General features: G+C 45.9%; 1 protein-coding gene across 1 annotated transcript in view; it reads right to left on the reverse strand.

Annotated features, from left to right (window-relative positions):
• The window catches only part of kremen1 (kringle containing transmembrane protein 1), a 53,513-nt gene that overhangs the window by 16,752 nt on the left and 20,183 nt on the right, over window positions 1-16,578 (reverse strand). The window contains exons 2-3 of the mRNA XM_061072299.1: window positions 15,220-15,382; window positions 7,764-7,855 (exon numbers count right to left, since the gene is read on the reverse strand). Of these exons, the coding sequence (XP_060928282.1) occupies window positions 7,764-7,855; window positions 15,220-15,382 (255 nt within the window). The remainder of the gene's footprint in view (window positions 1-7,763; window positions 7,856-15,219; window positions 15,383-16,578) is intronic.

Below are 16,578 nucleotides of genomic sequence, written 5' to 3' on the forward strand. Positions count from 1 at the left end.
GAGTCGCTGATATCAGGAGCGGCGGCGGCGGTCGGCGAGATGGAAAGATGAGCCGACCACCTCGGGCGGAGGATAAGCTCGCTGGGCGCTCGTCCATTTATCATCGTTCACTCTGGAGGAGATCGACCTCTCCCTGGTTATCAGGACGCCGATACCAGTTCCCAGGAATGTGCAGGAAAAAGTTCACCACACAGAGAGAAAGTACATAGTAAATAGACTGTTTTTATAATGTGCTTCTTCCAGTCTAATCGACCTCGAACACAACGAGTCCCGTTCACACACAGTCATGCAGCCGTTCTATATGCAGCGCTTTTCAAATTACACACAAACAACAAATTATATGAACCCGTGGATGTGTTTTAATCTTGAATGTGGCGTTTAACGAGTTCTTTCTTTATTGTCTCACACACACACTGTGCAGTCGGGGTAATTAAGGGTTGAGAGCAGAATGCAGACTGGGTTCAAGGGATTCGAACCCGCGGTAACTTCTTGGTTGTGGACGGAGAGGAAACCCACGCAGACCCAGATCGAACCCTAGCTGCATAGATGGGAACTGGGAAGTTAAAGTGCCCCATGGGACCACTGGTATATAAAAGCTTTGCTGATGCAGTGTTGCCACAAGACTAAAGAGTAAAGTCTTGAGTAAAGAGTAAAAATAGAAAGTTAGAGAAAAGGTATTATTCCAGACACGGATACAAGAAGAGGCACTAACGGCCCCTTGAAGCTGTTTCCACCAATTATACCTCAACTATATGAAAGTAAAGACGACTATAAACAGACTCCTGATTATTTTTCTAAGCATCTAATCAGTCCTGGAATTAAATATGTAACGTTTGGCAAAAGAAAACAGTCGTTTAATGAGGAAGCTTCGGGGGGAATTATTTATGTCCTATTTCAATTTAGTGGCAGATTAGATAATTACATTCTGCATCTTGTTTGTAAAGTCAACAATTTGGTTTGAGGGACGAACGAGACGACGACTAATGGAGCCGTCGAGAAATCTGAGAGAATTATCATTATAGATTATCCAGAGGGGAATAGAGACGTGACCAGTAAATCTGTGAGGAAATATGAACCTGCATGTTTCTGTTTATCCTCTTTAGATGATGAATATCCAAATCAATCCACTTTAGAGTCACACATTCATGGTCCCCGCAGGATGAACCACGATAACTTTATCTATCTCAGCTGGAATTTGTCTTTATTACTTGTTTAGTAAATGTATTATTATTATTGTGGACATATAGACATGTAAATAAAGGTGCCGCCCCCTGGTGGCTGGCTGCAGTGTAGGTCATAAACCCCGCCTCCTCCGTGGAAGTGGATGGGACAGGGACCAAATTAAAAAGTAGAAATACACGTTATTTAATTTAATGTTGTTTTTATCATAATGATGTAAATTCAAGTGTTTCTAATAAGTTTGGTTTCAATACATTTTTTGATGCAATGAAAACAGTGGTGAAACATCATGATTGACAGCTGAGACTGACTCGTGATTGGTTTGGCAGGATCTTGTTACCACGGCGCCTCATCAACGATCACGACTCTGAGTCCTAACGACGTGAAAAGAAGGCGGCGGCCGTGTCCAGGATATTCTGGCACGAGCTTTGTGGATCGTCCATCTCGATACACAGTCTGTGATATTAGGGCTGCAGCCTCCCTGCTCTTACTCTCCAATTAAATGTCATATTGATTATGCTGATGCATTTAGATCAAATTTGGCTGAACATGAGCAAAGCACCCACACACACACACAGACACACACACAGACACACAATGTGAGCTCGGACTACACAACCTGAACAGGATCCAGTGATAAACCAGTATCATTGCACCTGAGCACAGCCCTGCAGGTCTGAGCGATAAATTGGTTGACCCGGCTATTCATCTCCTGCTTTACCTCGAGACAAGCGCCACACAATGGCCGTCTACTTTGTTCTCATTAGCAAACATTCTACACAACCAACTCGCCTCGTAATCAATACCTTTAATTCCCTAATGGGCCTGGCGGATTTAACTCCGGCCATGTTGAGCGAGGGAAGGAGCCAGACAGAGAGAGAAAGGGAGGGAGGGAGGGAGGGAGGGAGGGAGGGAGGGAGGGCGGCTGAGAGATTAAATGCACCTGATGTCCCCTGGCGAGCTTTTTGTGTGCGCTCCAGTTTCTGTCTGAGAGTTTCCTCGCAGCGCTGCACTCAGGTATTTCACCTGAGGGCGGAGCTGAGAGAGGTCAGAGGTCAGGGTAAGATAACATTGAGTGTGCTCCAAGCCTCCCCCCTCCACCCCTCTTCACAGGGTGATGACAGATATAAAGTCGTGTTAAGGGGGAAAATCCACAATTATCCACAAATGATCCCTGGCTCTGTTGTGATTGATCTAAAAATCTCTGTCTCCTGATTTGCTGTTAAAAATCTTCTTTCCCTCCAGTTTAAAGATGGTTAACGAACTTCCTCCCCACGACGAGGCGGCTCTGTGATTGTTGGGTTTTGCTGGAATCATCTTTTTTAAAACTTTCTTTTTCCACTCTTGGAACGAAAGCAAACAAAAAGGAAGACGAGACGATCAAAACACTCGATTAAAACCTCGGTTTCTACAGCTCTTCAAAAATATTCCTTCTTTTTCTCCCAGTTTATCGTCAGTTAACAAGTCAGCAGTAAAGTTTGCTTCATCCCCGAGAGGAGGCCAGCGGCAAGAAGAAAAACCAGCTCTCCTAAATCTACTCACACAGCACTTGTGGTGATCCTTGACTTAAAGAGAGGCTGGTTTCTTTCCATGAAACATTTATGATGAGTAATTTTGTTTGTTTTTATTTTTATTTACAAGCCTGAGGCAATGGGAGACACTGGTTGCATGGGGGGGTGCACGTACATGAACGTTGGTTTTGCTGGATCATCTGTTTAAAAATCTTTTACTTTATTTTTTCTAAAGCAAAAAGTGACCGGATCTAAATTCTAAGAAGCAGCTTTGAGCCATTGAGACGTTTTCTGAGAAGACAAATGTTTTCGGGTAAGATTGAACACATCTGCTCGTCTCTCCCGCCATGTTCCTCACATGTTTAAGACAAACTCCAGACCCAAGTTTCTGTAAATTTCACCTCGAGTTTATGCTGATAAAACAGCCCCAGTTTCAACCTACAGCACAGATTCCACTTAACAGAAGGGAGGGATGAGCTCACTTCACAAAAATGTCCTCTTTCTGAAAGTGTAAATCTTTTCTTTTTAACACAGGAACAAACACACGTCTCCACTCAGCGGTGCCTGAACCTGCCTCGGCATAATGGTCGGAAGGGTGGGTTGTGGTGAAAGCTGGTGCGAGACCACCTAGGGGAAAACTTATGCCTCTGAATTAAAAGACGGAGTGAGAGAAATACTGAAAAGACCTGAACCTGAAAGCATCCGAGGTTCAGGAATCAGCCACCAGGCCTCATCTCGGCTTCTTGCTCCTTTTCACTCCCGCTTGTTTTCGTCTCTCACGTTCATTCAACCGTTTGACTGTCGTAAAAAAATCTTCAAAGATGTTTCTCTCTCTGATCCACATTTATGATATTTTTCTTCACAGCACTATAATTTAAAGTGCAAGGTGTGTGTGTGTGTGTTATAATTATTGACTGGATCAGTTGGCTGGAGCAGGTCCAACCTCTTTAACTTTACGAGCATCATAAATCAATATTCTTACACGTGAGGGTGAATTCACCTGGTTCTGATCTCACTGACTCGGTTTATTATATTTGATGTATTTTCTCATCTGCAGCACTTTTACTCTCATATTTCTGCCCTAACGCTGAGGGATTCAGATTTTTCTTCTAGCAAAGCACTCTGGTTTGAAGGGTGCTTTATTGTTTATGAATCATTTTTGCTGTGGAACTGTCCAATCTTGATTCGCTCTGAGACATTTCAGTACAAAAATCAAGATTTCCACCTGATTGTAACATTTGAGATGAAGTCAGGGCTTGTACAACTTGTACTCGAGTGAATAAAAATGGAAATAAACAGTAACCGAAACAAAAAGGTTCATTATAAAAACATTTATGTGAAGCCTTGTTAAGTTCTGACCGATTGGAAAGTTCAGTTTCGTCCCCCAAAGCTGGGAGAGACTCACTCTTCTGGTCCCAGTCCCCGGGGATGACCGCTCCATAAATCACTCTTAATGAAGACGGAATCTCATCGCTGCATTTTCTTCCCTCAGTGTTCAGTAATAACAGCCGGGATCAAACACGTACAGTAATTGCTTTGTTTTTATGATCTTGAGGTGCGGCGGCTCGCCCGGCTGCCAGATGCTTGTGGTGCCGCTGCCATTGTGGCCGCGGTGCTTCGTGGTGACAGACGGGGGTTAATCAAACGTTCCCTCAATAGTTCAAAAAGATTAAAGTGTAACCTGCTGTGAGTGCAGCAGCCGAGTCGTCCATCAAGTGTGTTAATTAGTCAGGTGTAAACACACTGACAGCTCCATAACAAGAAATATCCAAATATCACTGACGGGAATTCTGGCCTCAGGATAATGACGCTCATTATCCGAGAAGTGTTGTCGGCAACGATAACAATGTGTGACACAAACAGAGAGACACTAAACGTATCGTGTATACAGTCAACAGGATATATAATGGTGGCGTTGGCAAAGTCATAAGTTGGAGCTTTGACAGTTGAGAAAAGAAATTGGCAATAAAAACTTTAACAAATCCTTGATATTGACATTTTGGGAGGGTTGAAAAAGCATAAATGAATAACAACTGTTAGACACTGTTCTGAACTTGGCCCGAACCTAAGTTACGTAACAAGGCCGACTTTACTCAAGTACACAACTTAGTTTTACTTGACTAATCCTCCAATCATCCTTTGAGTGATATGCATATTGTCGGTTTGCATTTTTCTATAAGTCACTGAACCGAAACCCGTCACCAAAACCGGACGCAGTGGCACAACGAGTTTTTCTTGGTTTCATCCCGTTGAGAGAGTAGATTTCAACGAGCAGATCAAAGTCAAACGCTCGGCAGACTTCACCCTGACAGCTTCACTCTGCGTCAATCCAAGCCAGCCGGGGCAAATGCCTGGCAACACACGGGAGCCACAACACAACACAATGTCCTGCTCCAGTGGGGAACACCCTGCATGAGGAAGCTATCATTCAAATTATTTATTATGAATCATATTTGCTGCAGTTGCCAGAATAATTTTTTTTTTCAAAAGAGGCACAAAGTAGAGTTGTGCTACAATTTGTAAGATGTTATTACCACTTAACTGAGTCATTTTGAAGTCACATGAATGAACTTTCAGCCTGAGTTTGTCTTAATCTGGACTCGGACCACTTTCAAAACCTAAATGATTTGGAAATCATGTTGCATCACTAATAAAAGCTGAATCTTCACAGATATTCGTCTTTACATTTTTAAAATGCTCACACTACAAAACTCTTATTATTGCTCTAAAGGCAGCAAGATTTTAATTCCCAGCCAGTTTTCTCTACAGTGACATTACGAGTAGAGAGAACAAAACTTTTAACTTTCCACTCTTGACATTTATGGATGTTAGAGTTGTAAGGGGGGGGAAATGGAGATTTCCTGAAAATGTTAGATTTCTGGCTGATCCGCTTCACAAGGAACTGGCCCTCGATAAATCACAGAACATAGTGACAAGCGCTTAGTGGCCTGGGAAGGAGACGGGCCTCCAAACCAGTGTCATTGTTGCAGGACACAGATGGAAATGTCAATTTGTCCAGTGGACGATTTGCCCTGACAGCGCCTTCTTGAGATGTTTGGATAATTCCACCACATGATAACCGTCGTGAGCTACCCTATAATCGGAAAAGTCCGAGTATGTGTTTTCTGGGCCCATGTGACCTTTGTGACTGTGTGCGCTCCACCAGGGTGTGTCACCCTCACCGGGGGGGGCATGACCCCAGATGACAGGGAGCCCAGCTGGATGACAGGCCGCCGCTCGGCCGGCTCCAGGTGCCGCAGCCAGCGGCCACCGACTGCCAGCCACTCCACATCAAACGTAGGCAAAGAAGTAGACAAAACGAAAGCTCAGACAAAACAAAAGCCAGACGAAATGAAAACAAAGACCACTGTTGCCCTTTCTCTGTTCCACCACAGTGTTTTGCAGCTCTCTGTTGCCAGCAGCACTAACACAGAGATCAGGGCTTTCTCACTCGGGAGCTGAGGCTGTCGGATGCAGCGCCAGGAGGTGAGGCACCACGTGGCGGCTGTGGTTTCACAACAGATGAGACAGAGCGTTTGTGTCTGGGAGCTCCATGGTTTCCCTGCAGGGAGAAAGCGTCTCTGCTGAACATGTCTTCATGACGCCGACTGGCAGCGGAGCCTCGGCTCCTCTCCTTACGTTACAGGGCTCGGAATAACTTTGAACAGAAAAGGGAAACGCTCGTGTAAGACAGCAGCCGATACGGGCGCTCAGCCGTTAGAAATGGGCCACATGTCACCGGGATGTGTTCCACGCTGTGAAGTGCTGGATCCCAGACAAACACGAGGCTGCACCAGCACATGGCAAACCCGTCTGGAACAAAAGGGGCCGCTCTCCTCCTTCCTCCCAGACCACAAAGATTCAGGATGTCGGGCGATAGACACACGGAGATAAATGGACAGTGGTCTGAAATATAGGTCACTCCAAAGTCTAATGGGATGCAGACAACCTCCTATACACAATCACTCGCACACATGCACAAAAATACCATAATACCCTGCCCCTGCACACATGGCTGTGCAGCCAGCAGGCATTATTAGTTGGGTTAATGGATACTGAGCCTTTCAAACAGCAGGCTTTGGGAAAGCACGCTACCCAGACAGGATAATGGGGGGGGGGGGGGGGGGGGCTGGGAGGATCCTGAGACCTGCTGGTACCTATACTGCAGCGACAAAATAATTACAACAACTCATTACTTCGCCCCTTCAACTCTTCAGATAACGGTCCAGCAGTTTACGTCAAGTTCAGACACACGCTGCGAATTTATCTGTCAGGCCTTTGGGTTCAGCCCCAGGAGAAAATAACACGGTGGATATTAAGTAAAGCAAAGGTCAGACACTGGGATGTAAGTGTTTGGAAAGGAAACAGAAAAGAGCACAGATAAAGAGAAAACTGAGAAATACAATAAAAACAGGGTAGAGGTATAGACTCAGTTAGTGGGAAATATAAATCATGACTGAGGAGGCAAGTGAGATGTTTATATTCATTAAATAGATTTTTTGAGGTTTGCTTTGCCAAATTTCATCTTTCATATTTGTGATAAAGTGTTTTACTTCATAAATGTGTCCAATATAAATTCTGACGTAATCTGGAATCTATAAAGTAAAGTAAATAAAATTAAGGACCCAAAAAGTCCATCAGACAAACAGGTCGATGTGTTTCATCACTCACTTCAAAAAGCGAGTCAAAACAAGCTGCTGAGCCCACGGAGAACTTCATGAACACACACACACACACACACACACACACACACACACACACACGTACACAGAGGCCGTGATTGACAGCTCGCATTAAAGCGGGGGCAGGCGGGGGCAGGCCCGGGCACGGCGGGAGGAGGAGGAGCTGATGGGAGGCAATTAGAGGCATTTCTCAGATGGTAATAGCTGTGTACAAGTCATACAGTAAAATCTATTCATAGCTGACGAGCAGAGGAGCATTGCAATGAAAATGACGTCCGTGCGCCTGTGATACAACCCCAAGGGCATGGAAGGGCAGAGCAGAGAGAGAGAGAGAGAGAGAGAGAGAGAGAGAGAGAGAGAGAGAGAGAGAGAGAGACAGTGGTTTTCTTACTCTGGCACGAGGGGATGTCACAGTATCTCCAGTAGATGCTGTCCTCGTTGTCGGCGATGTAGCACCACGGCTGAACGTCTCCGTCGGGATTTCTGAAAACACAAGAGGGTGAAAGGGTTAGACTTCAAAAACCAGCAGAAAGAACCAAACCCGGATTTGAAAAGCAAGGTTTTTCTTTTTCAGTGCAGGAGAACAACAACGGCCATTCGCCTGATTTGTGCGTCTTATTGTGGATGTGGTTCTCAGAGTTGTGTTGAGGAGGTGACGCAGGTTGACACAAGGTGGAGAAAGAGGTGACAGCAGATATGAGGGTTAAAAACAACATCCCCTGAAACCCCCCCCACTGTCGAGAGCCGAATACTCAATAATGTTTGAGAGGTGAGATTATCTCCAACGTGTCAATCATTCCCACTTGTTGGCTTAGCTTCTTCCTCTGCAGCTCCGAAGGCTTGACCGTGCACGTCAGTCAAGGGCCAGGCCGAGGTCATGGAGGGGGGGGGGGGGGGGGTGTCTTTGTTCTGAGCCAGACATAAACCTGAAGAAAAGGGTGCGTGTGATTGGGGCGGCGCTTTTGTCCGAGTCGCTTCTGAAACCTCATCGAGACGCTTTTAACCCGACGTGAGTCCGACATAAGTCTTTTGGGTTCTCTCTTTTTAGCCTCTTTTCAAAATTGGTTGTACATGTAAGATATTTATGTATGTATTTATATATATATATATACTGTATATGTAAAAGTAGAACATGAAATGTGGCATTTTATTTTTGAAGGACTTTTTGTTTACGACCCTGTGTTTTTCTCTTTTCAGTTTGACTCAGACAGAGCGATACAGAGGATGGAAGACGGAGACACCCTCAGATCTGTGTCCAGGCTCAAACATCTCCAGGGTGCAGCTTTTTTTTTTTAAATCACAACCATACTGGGAACTTTCAAATTGCTGATGAATTAAGTGGAGTTCTGTCAGCCAGGAGTCATCAAGGTGCCGGATCAGCTCCTTCACGCTCGGGTTCACGATTACATGTGAACTGTAAAAACAAACTCCCTGTTGACTCTGAAAAGACGTCTAAGATGACACAGCTATTTTTTTCTTTCACTGTAATTGCCCGAGACCTTTTCTCTTCTCTTCTGACACACCTCATTGTAGCATCTTGAAATCGCCCTGCGGCGCTAAGCTATCCTGTTTCGCCTCTTTGTGCGCAAAGTTATGAAGGGCGTTTCCATTTCTTTTCTTCTCCTATCAAAAAACACTATCCAGAGTTTCCTCCTCTCTTTTCACACTGAGAATGAGGTATTGACAAAGATGTCGCTGTAAAGCTTCTTTTTTTTTTTCAGGGTTGAACTTGAGTTTAAATGCCTTAAAGCTGTTCAGTCTCAGAAGCTGACAAACAGTTACTGGACTGGTCTTGTTTTCTGTTACAGCCCAGTCAGGGATTGGAAGGAGCTTATCTGGACACATTTGTTTTTATCCTCTATTCTATCATTCTGCTGTCAAAACAACCACAAGGTTCTCTCACCCTGAAATCCTCCCATGTTCACAAGGGCCTTGTTTTTCTGAAGGTCTCAACACGGTATCATGAGCCCAGATCTGTTGGTGGCTCCACCCAGATCGGGGAGGGGGGGGGCAGACACCTGTTTGTTTGGCTCGAGGCTTCGACTGAAATAGTTGAAAAGCAAAAAAAAAACTGGGTCCGACCATCAAAAGGTTGGATCATGTGGCCTTTCTCCATTTCCCTCTCCCCTTCTCTCTTTTCAGGCCTGTCAACGTGTAATAGCCCCATTTGAAACCAGACTCCAGAGAACTCATCTACAGACACTTATGTAATTTACGGCACTTTCTTAATCACCCCCACCCCCCCCCCCACCCCCCACCCCCCCCAGACATGAATTACAACCATCAGGGTAGAAGGAAAATTGTCTGTAGACCCCTCATCCTGTGTCTCACCCACCGGGGTCTTTGATCAGTAAATGGTGTGATGAGCCCCCCCGAGCTTTCTCCGAACCCCCCCCCCTGTCTCTCTCTCTCTCTTCTCACCATCTCACACACAGACACACTAACACCTGCACACACCCTTTTAGCAAAAGCATGTGAACATCATCCACAGGGCAGAGTTGAACAGGCCTGCAGGTAACTGTGTGTGTGTGTTTGTGTTTGTGTGTGTGTGTGTGTGTGTGTGTGTGTGTGTGTGTGTGTGTGTGTGTGTGTGTGTGTGTGTGTGTGTGTGCGTGTGTGTGTTTGTTAAGCGTTGGCGGAACAGAAGTTGGAAAGCAGACAACCTCAGATTAACTTGGGTGGCACAGTGCAGATAAGAGCAGAACTTTTTAAGGAGTAATCCATTCGTTTAACCCTGCAGCACGGAGAAAAACATATATATTTATATGTATATATATATGTACGTGTGTGTGTATGTACATTCTCGTGCGTAACGTGTGAATTTGTTTAGGAGGTTGCGGGGGGGGGGGTTGTATTCCCATCGATGTGCGTCAGAGGCTCTGGGAAGAAGCGCCTGTTGGAACACTCCCATACCCAGAGGTAGATCTCTGAAGATGTTTGGACACTTAATTGGCACAATTAGTCTGATTGAGTCTGTGTGTTCGCGGTGAGCCACACACTTCGGTCCACAGCCACGGAGCGTTCCGCCTCTCAGGCTCTGTGCTGCTGCTGAATCGAAGTCGGAGCAGCTCACATCTGAACACTGACAAAAACAGCTGTTCCTAGCTGGCGGCTGTTCAAAAGGTTTCCTTTAATAACCATTTTTCCTTGTACCGCGATAAGTTAATTTACGACCCTCTTTAAAACGACTGGCATTGTGAAACTACAACATAAATCCCCTGAAAATCCTTTACATCAAACCATGTGAGCGAGTGCCGGGAAGAACATGCTTTCATTTGTTCTTTAAGTGAGATTGAAGACTGGTTTTGTTTAGTAAACAGATTGTTAGTGACGATAACGTAACTGCGCCAGTAGGAGGGAGCAGTGCACTGATCTGCGTCTGGTCTGCCGGTAAGAAGAAGACGATTTAGCGTGTGCAAATCGTGTGGAAAGAACGTGTTTGCAAACGAAGCAGCGTGGCGGTGGCCGTGTGGACAGCACGGCGGCGTTGCAGAATCAGAGGCGTGTAAAGCCTCAATTACCCCCCCCCCCCCCCCGCTCGCGGACACGCACGGGCACAGCTGTGGACACCACGGATGCGTAGTTCTTCTTATTATACCCGGTTCTACCCGGTCTGCTGCGGCCGGCTGCAGTCGGTGCCCCTGCGGCGTTGTGCCGAGCGGTGACAACAGATTGGAGGCTGCACGGACGTCTGCACCGAGCCGCACGTTCACCCTGTGATGAGGAAATCTCTGTCACTCAAACCCTGGTGGAGCTTCTGGGGAGGTGGAGGCAGAAACACAGGCCGCACACAATAGTGGTGACACCTGTGCCGCCGCCACGCCGGCTCTCACTGTGACACAGACATTCATTCTGCACTGTGACTCCTGGATTAAGGTCAGAACAACAATGACTTAACTTGAAGCTGCTGCAAACTAACAAACAGGAGGAAAACCTGTGCGGTTTCCACGCTATGGACCTGGTTTGTGTTTTAAAAGCAAAGGCAATATACCGCGATACCGTTACCAAGCGTCATTGCAATTTGCCCAGCCCACAGCAGGCAAATTATTAATTTAATTAAATGAATGCCAACTGCCTGTGATTTTACAGATCTGGGGAGGAGAGTGGCTCCTCTGGTTTGAGGTCAACAGCAGATCACAGTCTGGCAATTTACTGCCTGAGAGAAGACTCTCTAATTGACTTGGATGATTTAGCATGCAAACCGCTGCCTGCTGCTGCTGTATGAATGCATGTATTGAAGGAGAGGCCTTCTTGGTTGTGGAGCGATATGTACAGTCCACTGTCCATTGTTGTTCTGTCACGGTCCAATTGTGCAAAATACGAGGTCCTGGTTCTTCCTGTGTCACATGCTGAGGTCCAGCAGCAGCCATTGTCGCCAAATTGTGCGTCATCAACAAACACTGTTGATCTGTGAAGGTTTAAACTAAGCTTCACTCCGCTACGTGAGTCCAAAGGAAATATATTCTGCTTTTATCCAGCTTCATAATTGTAATTGAAAAGGTTTAAACGTCACTTTCCTCAGACTGTCCACTGCTGCAGCTCCTCTGTTCAGCCTCTGTCTGAAACACTTGGTTTCAGCTCCTTTTCTCTTTAAGGGCTTGTGTAGGAAAAGTCGGCCTCTGCTTTTGTATTACTTGTTAGGAGGCGTAACAGACCAGGTGAACACAGAATTCAGATTAATGACGAGGTTGCTCGGGAGCTTCAGTGTTTCCTGTGTGGGGGGGGGAGCTCCCTTCACTGACTTTGGGCTTTTTAACTTTGCAGAACTTTTTTGTATTTACTTTAAAAAAACCTTTATACCACACTTGAGAAAAACTGACAAGGGGTTTGTTTTATTGCATGAAACAGGATCTCACTTCTATTCTGAGGTCGCTATTATGTTGATGGCGCCGCACAGTACATCTTCTCACGGGACACTTCTATTAACTTCTTCTAATTTAACAAAGCGCCGCACACAGGGAGGGTAATGTAGTCGTGGAGCAGTGGACGAGCTGGCTGCAGTTTCTCCCTGACCTCAGATTTTGCACCTGACATCATAGCGATCCAATTACAATCAACTTGGGGACACTATTCACTCTGGCATTTCCATTATCTCATCTGTGTTCAGCAAAAGCATTAGAAGCCATAGTGGACACTCATAAATTCTACAGTACACACACACACACCTGCATATTAACAGGCAGGAAACGGCCGGCAAACCCATTCAACCGCTTCATGAACCAGGGGGAGACTCCCAATACGAGCCGGGGAACAATAGATGAGGAGGAACGATAAACGAAATGTAAATCACACTTTCGATCAGTGGGAGTTGTTCTTATGAATGTTGTGAAGTATTGAGGAAAAGGTCAGAGGAGAACTTCAGCTGGAGGTTGAAATACTCACTTCTACTTCAAGTTGTGGAATGAGTTGTGAATCGAACCACCCAGATGATCAGTAATGTGATATCCACTGATGGGATTAGTCTCGCTGAGTCTCGGCTCAGACACGAGAGCTCTTGTCCTTTTACTTGAGGCTTTGTGCTCATTTTTTTTTTTTTTTTTTCAGGGGAATAATGTGACATTTCCCTCGGCCCAGTTCCTCCCTGTTTTCACTGGGGTGTTTTATAGCCGGCTATAAAGATGAGATGTGGGAGCTGTTAGGGCTCTTTCTCCGGCTCCACTGTGGTGCCCTCTCCACCTAAATCACCGCCGCGAAAACAGCCAGTGATGGGACGGGACGTGAGTGTGGGATTCCTCCACATCTCAACATCCGATACACGCTTAGAGCCGAGTGTGTGCGAGTCGAGAATGTGGTGATTCCCCCGGCTTTGCATTATCCACCTGTGCACCGGCCTCGGCTCTCCTCTCGTGAAAAAAAAACACAATTTGCCTCGGGGTCAGAAATGCCACAACCGCCCCGGCTCTCCTCCTCCTTCTCGCTTTTCATTCTGTTATCACCCCCTTTTGTCTGGGAATTACCACCAGAGACATTTACCACCTAGAAACTCCGAGCTGGAAATCTAAGCCTCAGATGAGAGAGAAGCAGAGAAGGGACGAGGAAGCGTTCGAGGGAGAAAGGGGTTAAAGAAATATTGGAAAAAAACTGAATTTGAATGGCGCTTCATGGAAATGGGGAGATTTGTTATCCAAATTGAGCAACAACGGCCACATGGCTGGAAAAGAAACAATCCCACGAGCCAACTCTCTGTGATCAAACATTTCTTCACGCTCGGCTCGGAACATGTGCACACGGCAACAAACACACACGTGACGGACACATCCAAGACATTCTTGACCTTGTGCGGACATGCCATGGATGCCATCCCTCGTCTTTTCACAATGAAGTGGCCACTTTGGTCCCCAGAGAGCTGCTGATGAGGGGGGGGGGGGTATTTACAAGGAGGCTGGGGCTGCGGCCGCATGTGACAGAAATCCCTCTGTCAGGAAGAGAAACAAAGCTCTGAGCTGTCAGTGAGTCGGAAAAGCCGCTCACGGCATCGGCGGCCAAAAAAAAAGCCGGACCCAAACAATGGAGGAGTCCGGTCAGAATGTGTCTTGTTGGACGTAGGGGGGGGGAATCCTCCCTCAAGCCTCAGCATGTCTCCCGCTCGTCAATCTCCTGACTTCCACTTCAAGTAAAAAAACAAATCTGTCCAGGTCCACTTCAAAGCATTGCTGCGTTATGAGTTGACAACCATGACTTAGAAATGTTTCAGAGGCTTTGGGTGCAGGAGGAGGGGGGGGGGGTTCTGTTTCTCATGGCTTGGCGACGAGGGCTAAAGCCACTGTTCTGGCCGTCTTGTTGAATTTGAACCAGCTCCCTGGGGAAGTACACAAACCCCCGACGGTCGCACACACGCAGCCGCTCTCACACTTGTGGAGTGTGACTGAGGCGATGGTTAGAAACCCGAAGCCACCGTGTCGCCTCACGTCCCAGGGATGAGGGACACAAAGATTTGCTTACACAAACTCACCGGGTGTGTGTTTGTCTCCGTGTGATGACTAAGCCGTGCGGGTTCGGCTGAATCAAATATTCAGAGTCGGGTGCAAAACGACAATGTGCTGGTTCTGAATTATTCACAAAGTCAAACAGCTTGTCTGGGAAGTTCAAAGCTCTGTCAAACATCGGTGTTTAGAGAGACAGACTTTAAATGTACACGTCAAAACATTTTTACATCTGTTATGTAAACTAATATTATATTACTTCAGCTGGTGAGAAGATGGCAGCCTCGACCCGCGAGCCACAGCCGAGGATTCTGTGGAAAAATCTGTTGAATCTCAAGCACAGAGGCGACTGCTTCACAATAATTATGAAAACCATGAGGGAACGGTTTCTAATCCTCTCGGTTTCTGACGGAAGATTACTTGAAATGCTGAGGACGACATGAACTGAAATAAAATCTAAAAAATTCTGAATAAACTCTAACCCAAACACATGGACATTTATACTAACGGAGCAGTTTTAGTTGTTTGCAGGACTAATGTCATTAATTCATTAATTAATTATAAATACAGCATGAGTTCAATATGCTTCATCGTAGACAAATCAGAAACATAGTTGGTGAAATTTAAGTAGCAGAATATCTTTATAAACTAACAATACTCCAAAGCCAAAAAGATTGGAAACTTTTCTTGAGAATTGTATTATTCCCATGATATTTCAGGCCACTAATGTTGATTAAAAACATATTAGAGCTTATTTTCTTCTTTCCCCTACAGAAAATGTTTTCCCTGAGGTCCACTATTCAATACCTGGAAGAGCTACAATAACCTGTGGGTCATGACCTCATTATTTCAGATTAAAACTCAGGGTAAAGATGATTTGTCGACTTCTTTTGTCATGTTTTTGAATAGGTGGAGTAAAGTCACCTGCAGTAGTTGTGGCTGCCCAGGCCTCCCTCTCCGTTGGGGTACTTGAGGGTGTTGTACGGGTGCTGGAAGGTCTCGTTCCAGAAGAGACAGGGTTTACCAGCATGCAGGCTGGTCTGGTTCTGGAGGCCCCTGTAGTCCTCTCCGTTGGCAGTGTAGCACTCTGTGAAGAGAAAAATGAAACAGGGAAAGATGAGGAGACTTAAACGAAACTCAAATCTGGAGCTTGGACGTCCTTTACTTGGCAAGAGGTTCTAAACAAACATGTGAGAGACATATGTGACCTGAATCTGGATTCTCTGAAAGACTCTTGAGTTTTTAAAGTGTTTTAATTTGTTTGGAAGGACCATAGAACAAGAGTTCTGGGATCAGTGTATTCGTTGCCCAGGCGTAATGAATTTAAAGCTCTGGCCAAAAGTGCTATAACAAGATCAGTCACAGTATTGTTCCAATTAATGTCAACACACGCCCCTCAGATATACAGCGAAAACAAACACGTCTTGAATTTCCAGGAAGTGCACGACGACCATATGGCCGAGTCAGAGAGAGAGAGAGAGAGAGAGAGAGTAGAGAGAGAGAGAGAGAGAGAGAGAGAGAGAGAGAGAGAGAGAGAGAGAGAAAGAGAGAGAGACAAGTTCCCAAGGCAAAATAATGGCGGCGGTGGAACAGTCCTTTCTTCCCCGAGAGAGGCAGTTCAAATAAACAAAGGCTGATGAGCACTGATCGCACTGAGCCTCGGGGGGGGGGGGTTCACAGCTACAACTGGATTTCTCCTGTTGATTGCATTACGCTGGAACATATTAATTTATCATGTGCCTGTTATGATTACTCACAAACGCGTCGGCTGTTGACAGAGCAGGATTCAACTCCGGGGCAACCAGAGGGGAATCCACAGAACAAACACACGACACTAACTCATAACCGGTGCAGGCAAAACATGGAGCGAGTGCAGATAATAAGTTAGCAACGTGTTACCTGTGCATGAAATATACATCTATATACCAGGAAGTGAGACATGCTGGGTGTGTGTGTAACCATGTTTCTACCTCGATGACACAATCTCCTCTGCACCTGAAAACGTTGCGCAAACGACCAAATTAAATAATTAAAAACTCTTTTATCGTCACGCCTGTCAATCAAACACCACTAATCATAATAATAAAACAAAAGCTATTGATGCGTGTTTGGCCCGTCTCCATGGCGTCCGGTTGCTATGTGAGCGCTCTGCCAGTGGCCGGCTCCTTTCATCCAGTCGAGCTGTCGGAGCAATATGACAGTCGTTCAGCCCTTTGGTGAACCAGCTGTGCTCCGGGCGCTTTCTCCTTTTCTGATGGGTTTCCAAACTTCCTCCCTCTCTCT

This window comes from Limanda limanda, chromosome 5 (genome assembly GCF_963576545.1).
Source record: "Limanda limanda chromosome 5, fLimLim1.1, whole genome shotgun sequence".
Taxonomy (NCBI): domain Eukaryota; kingdom Metazoa; phylum Chordata; class Actinopteri; order Pleuronectiformes; family Pleuronectidae; genus Limanda; species Limanda limanda.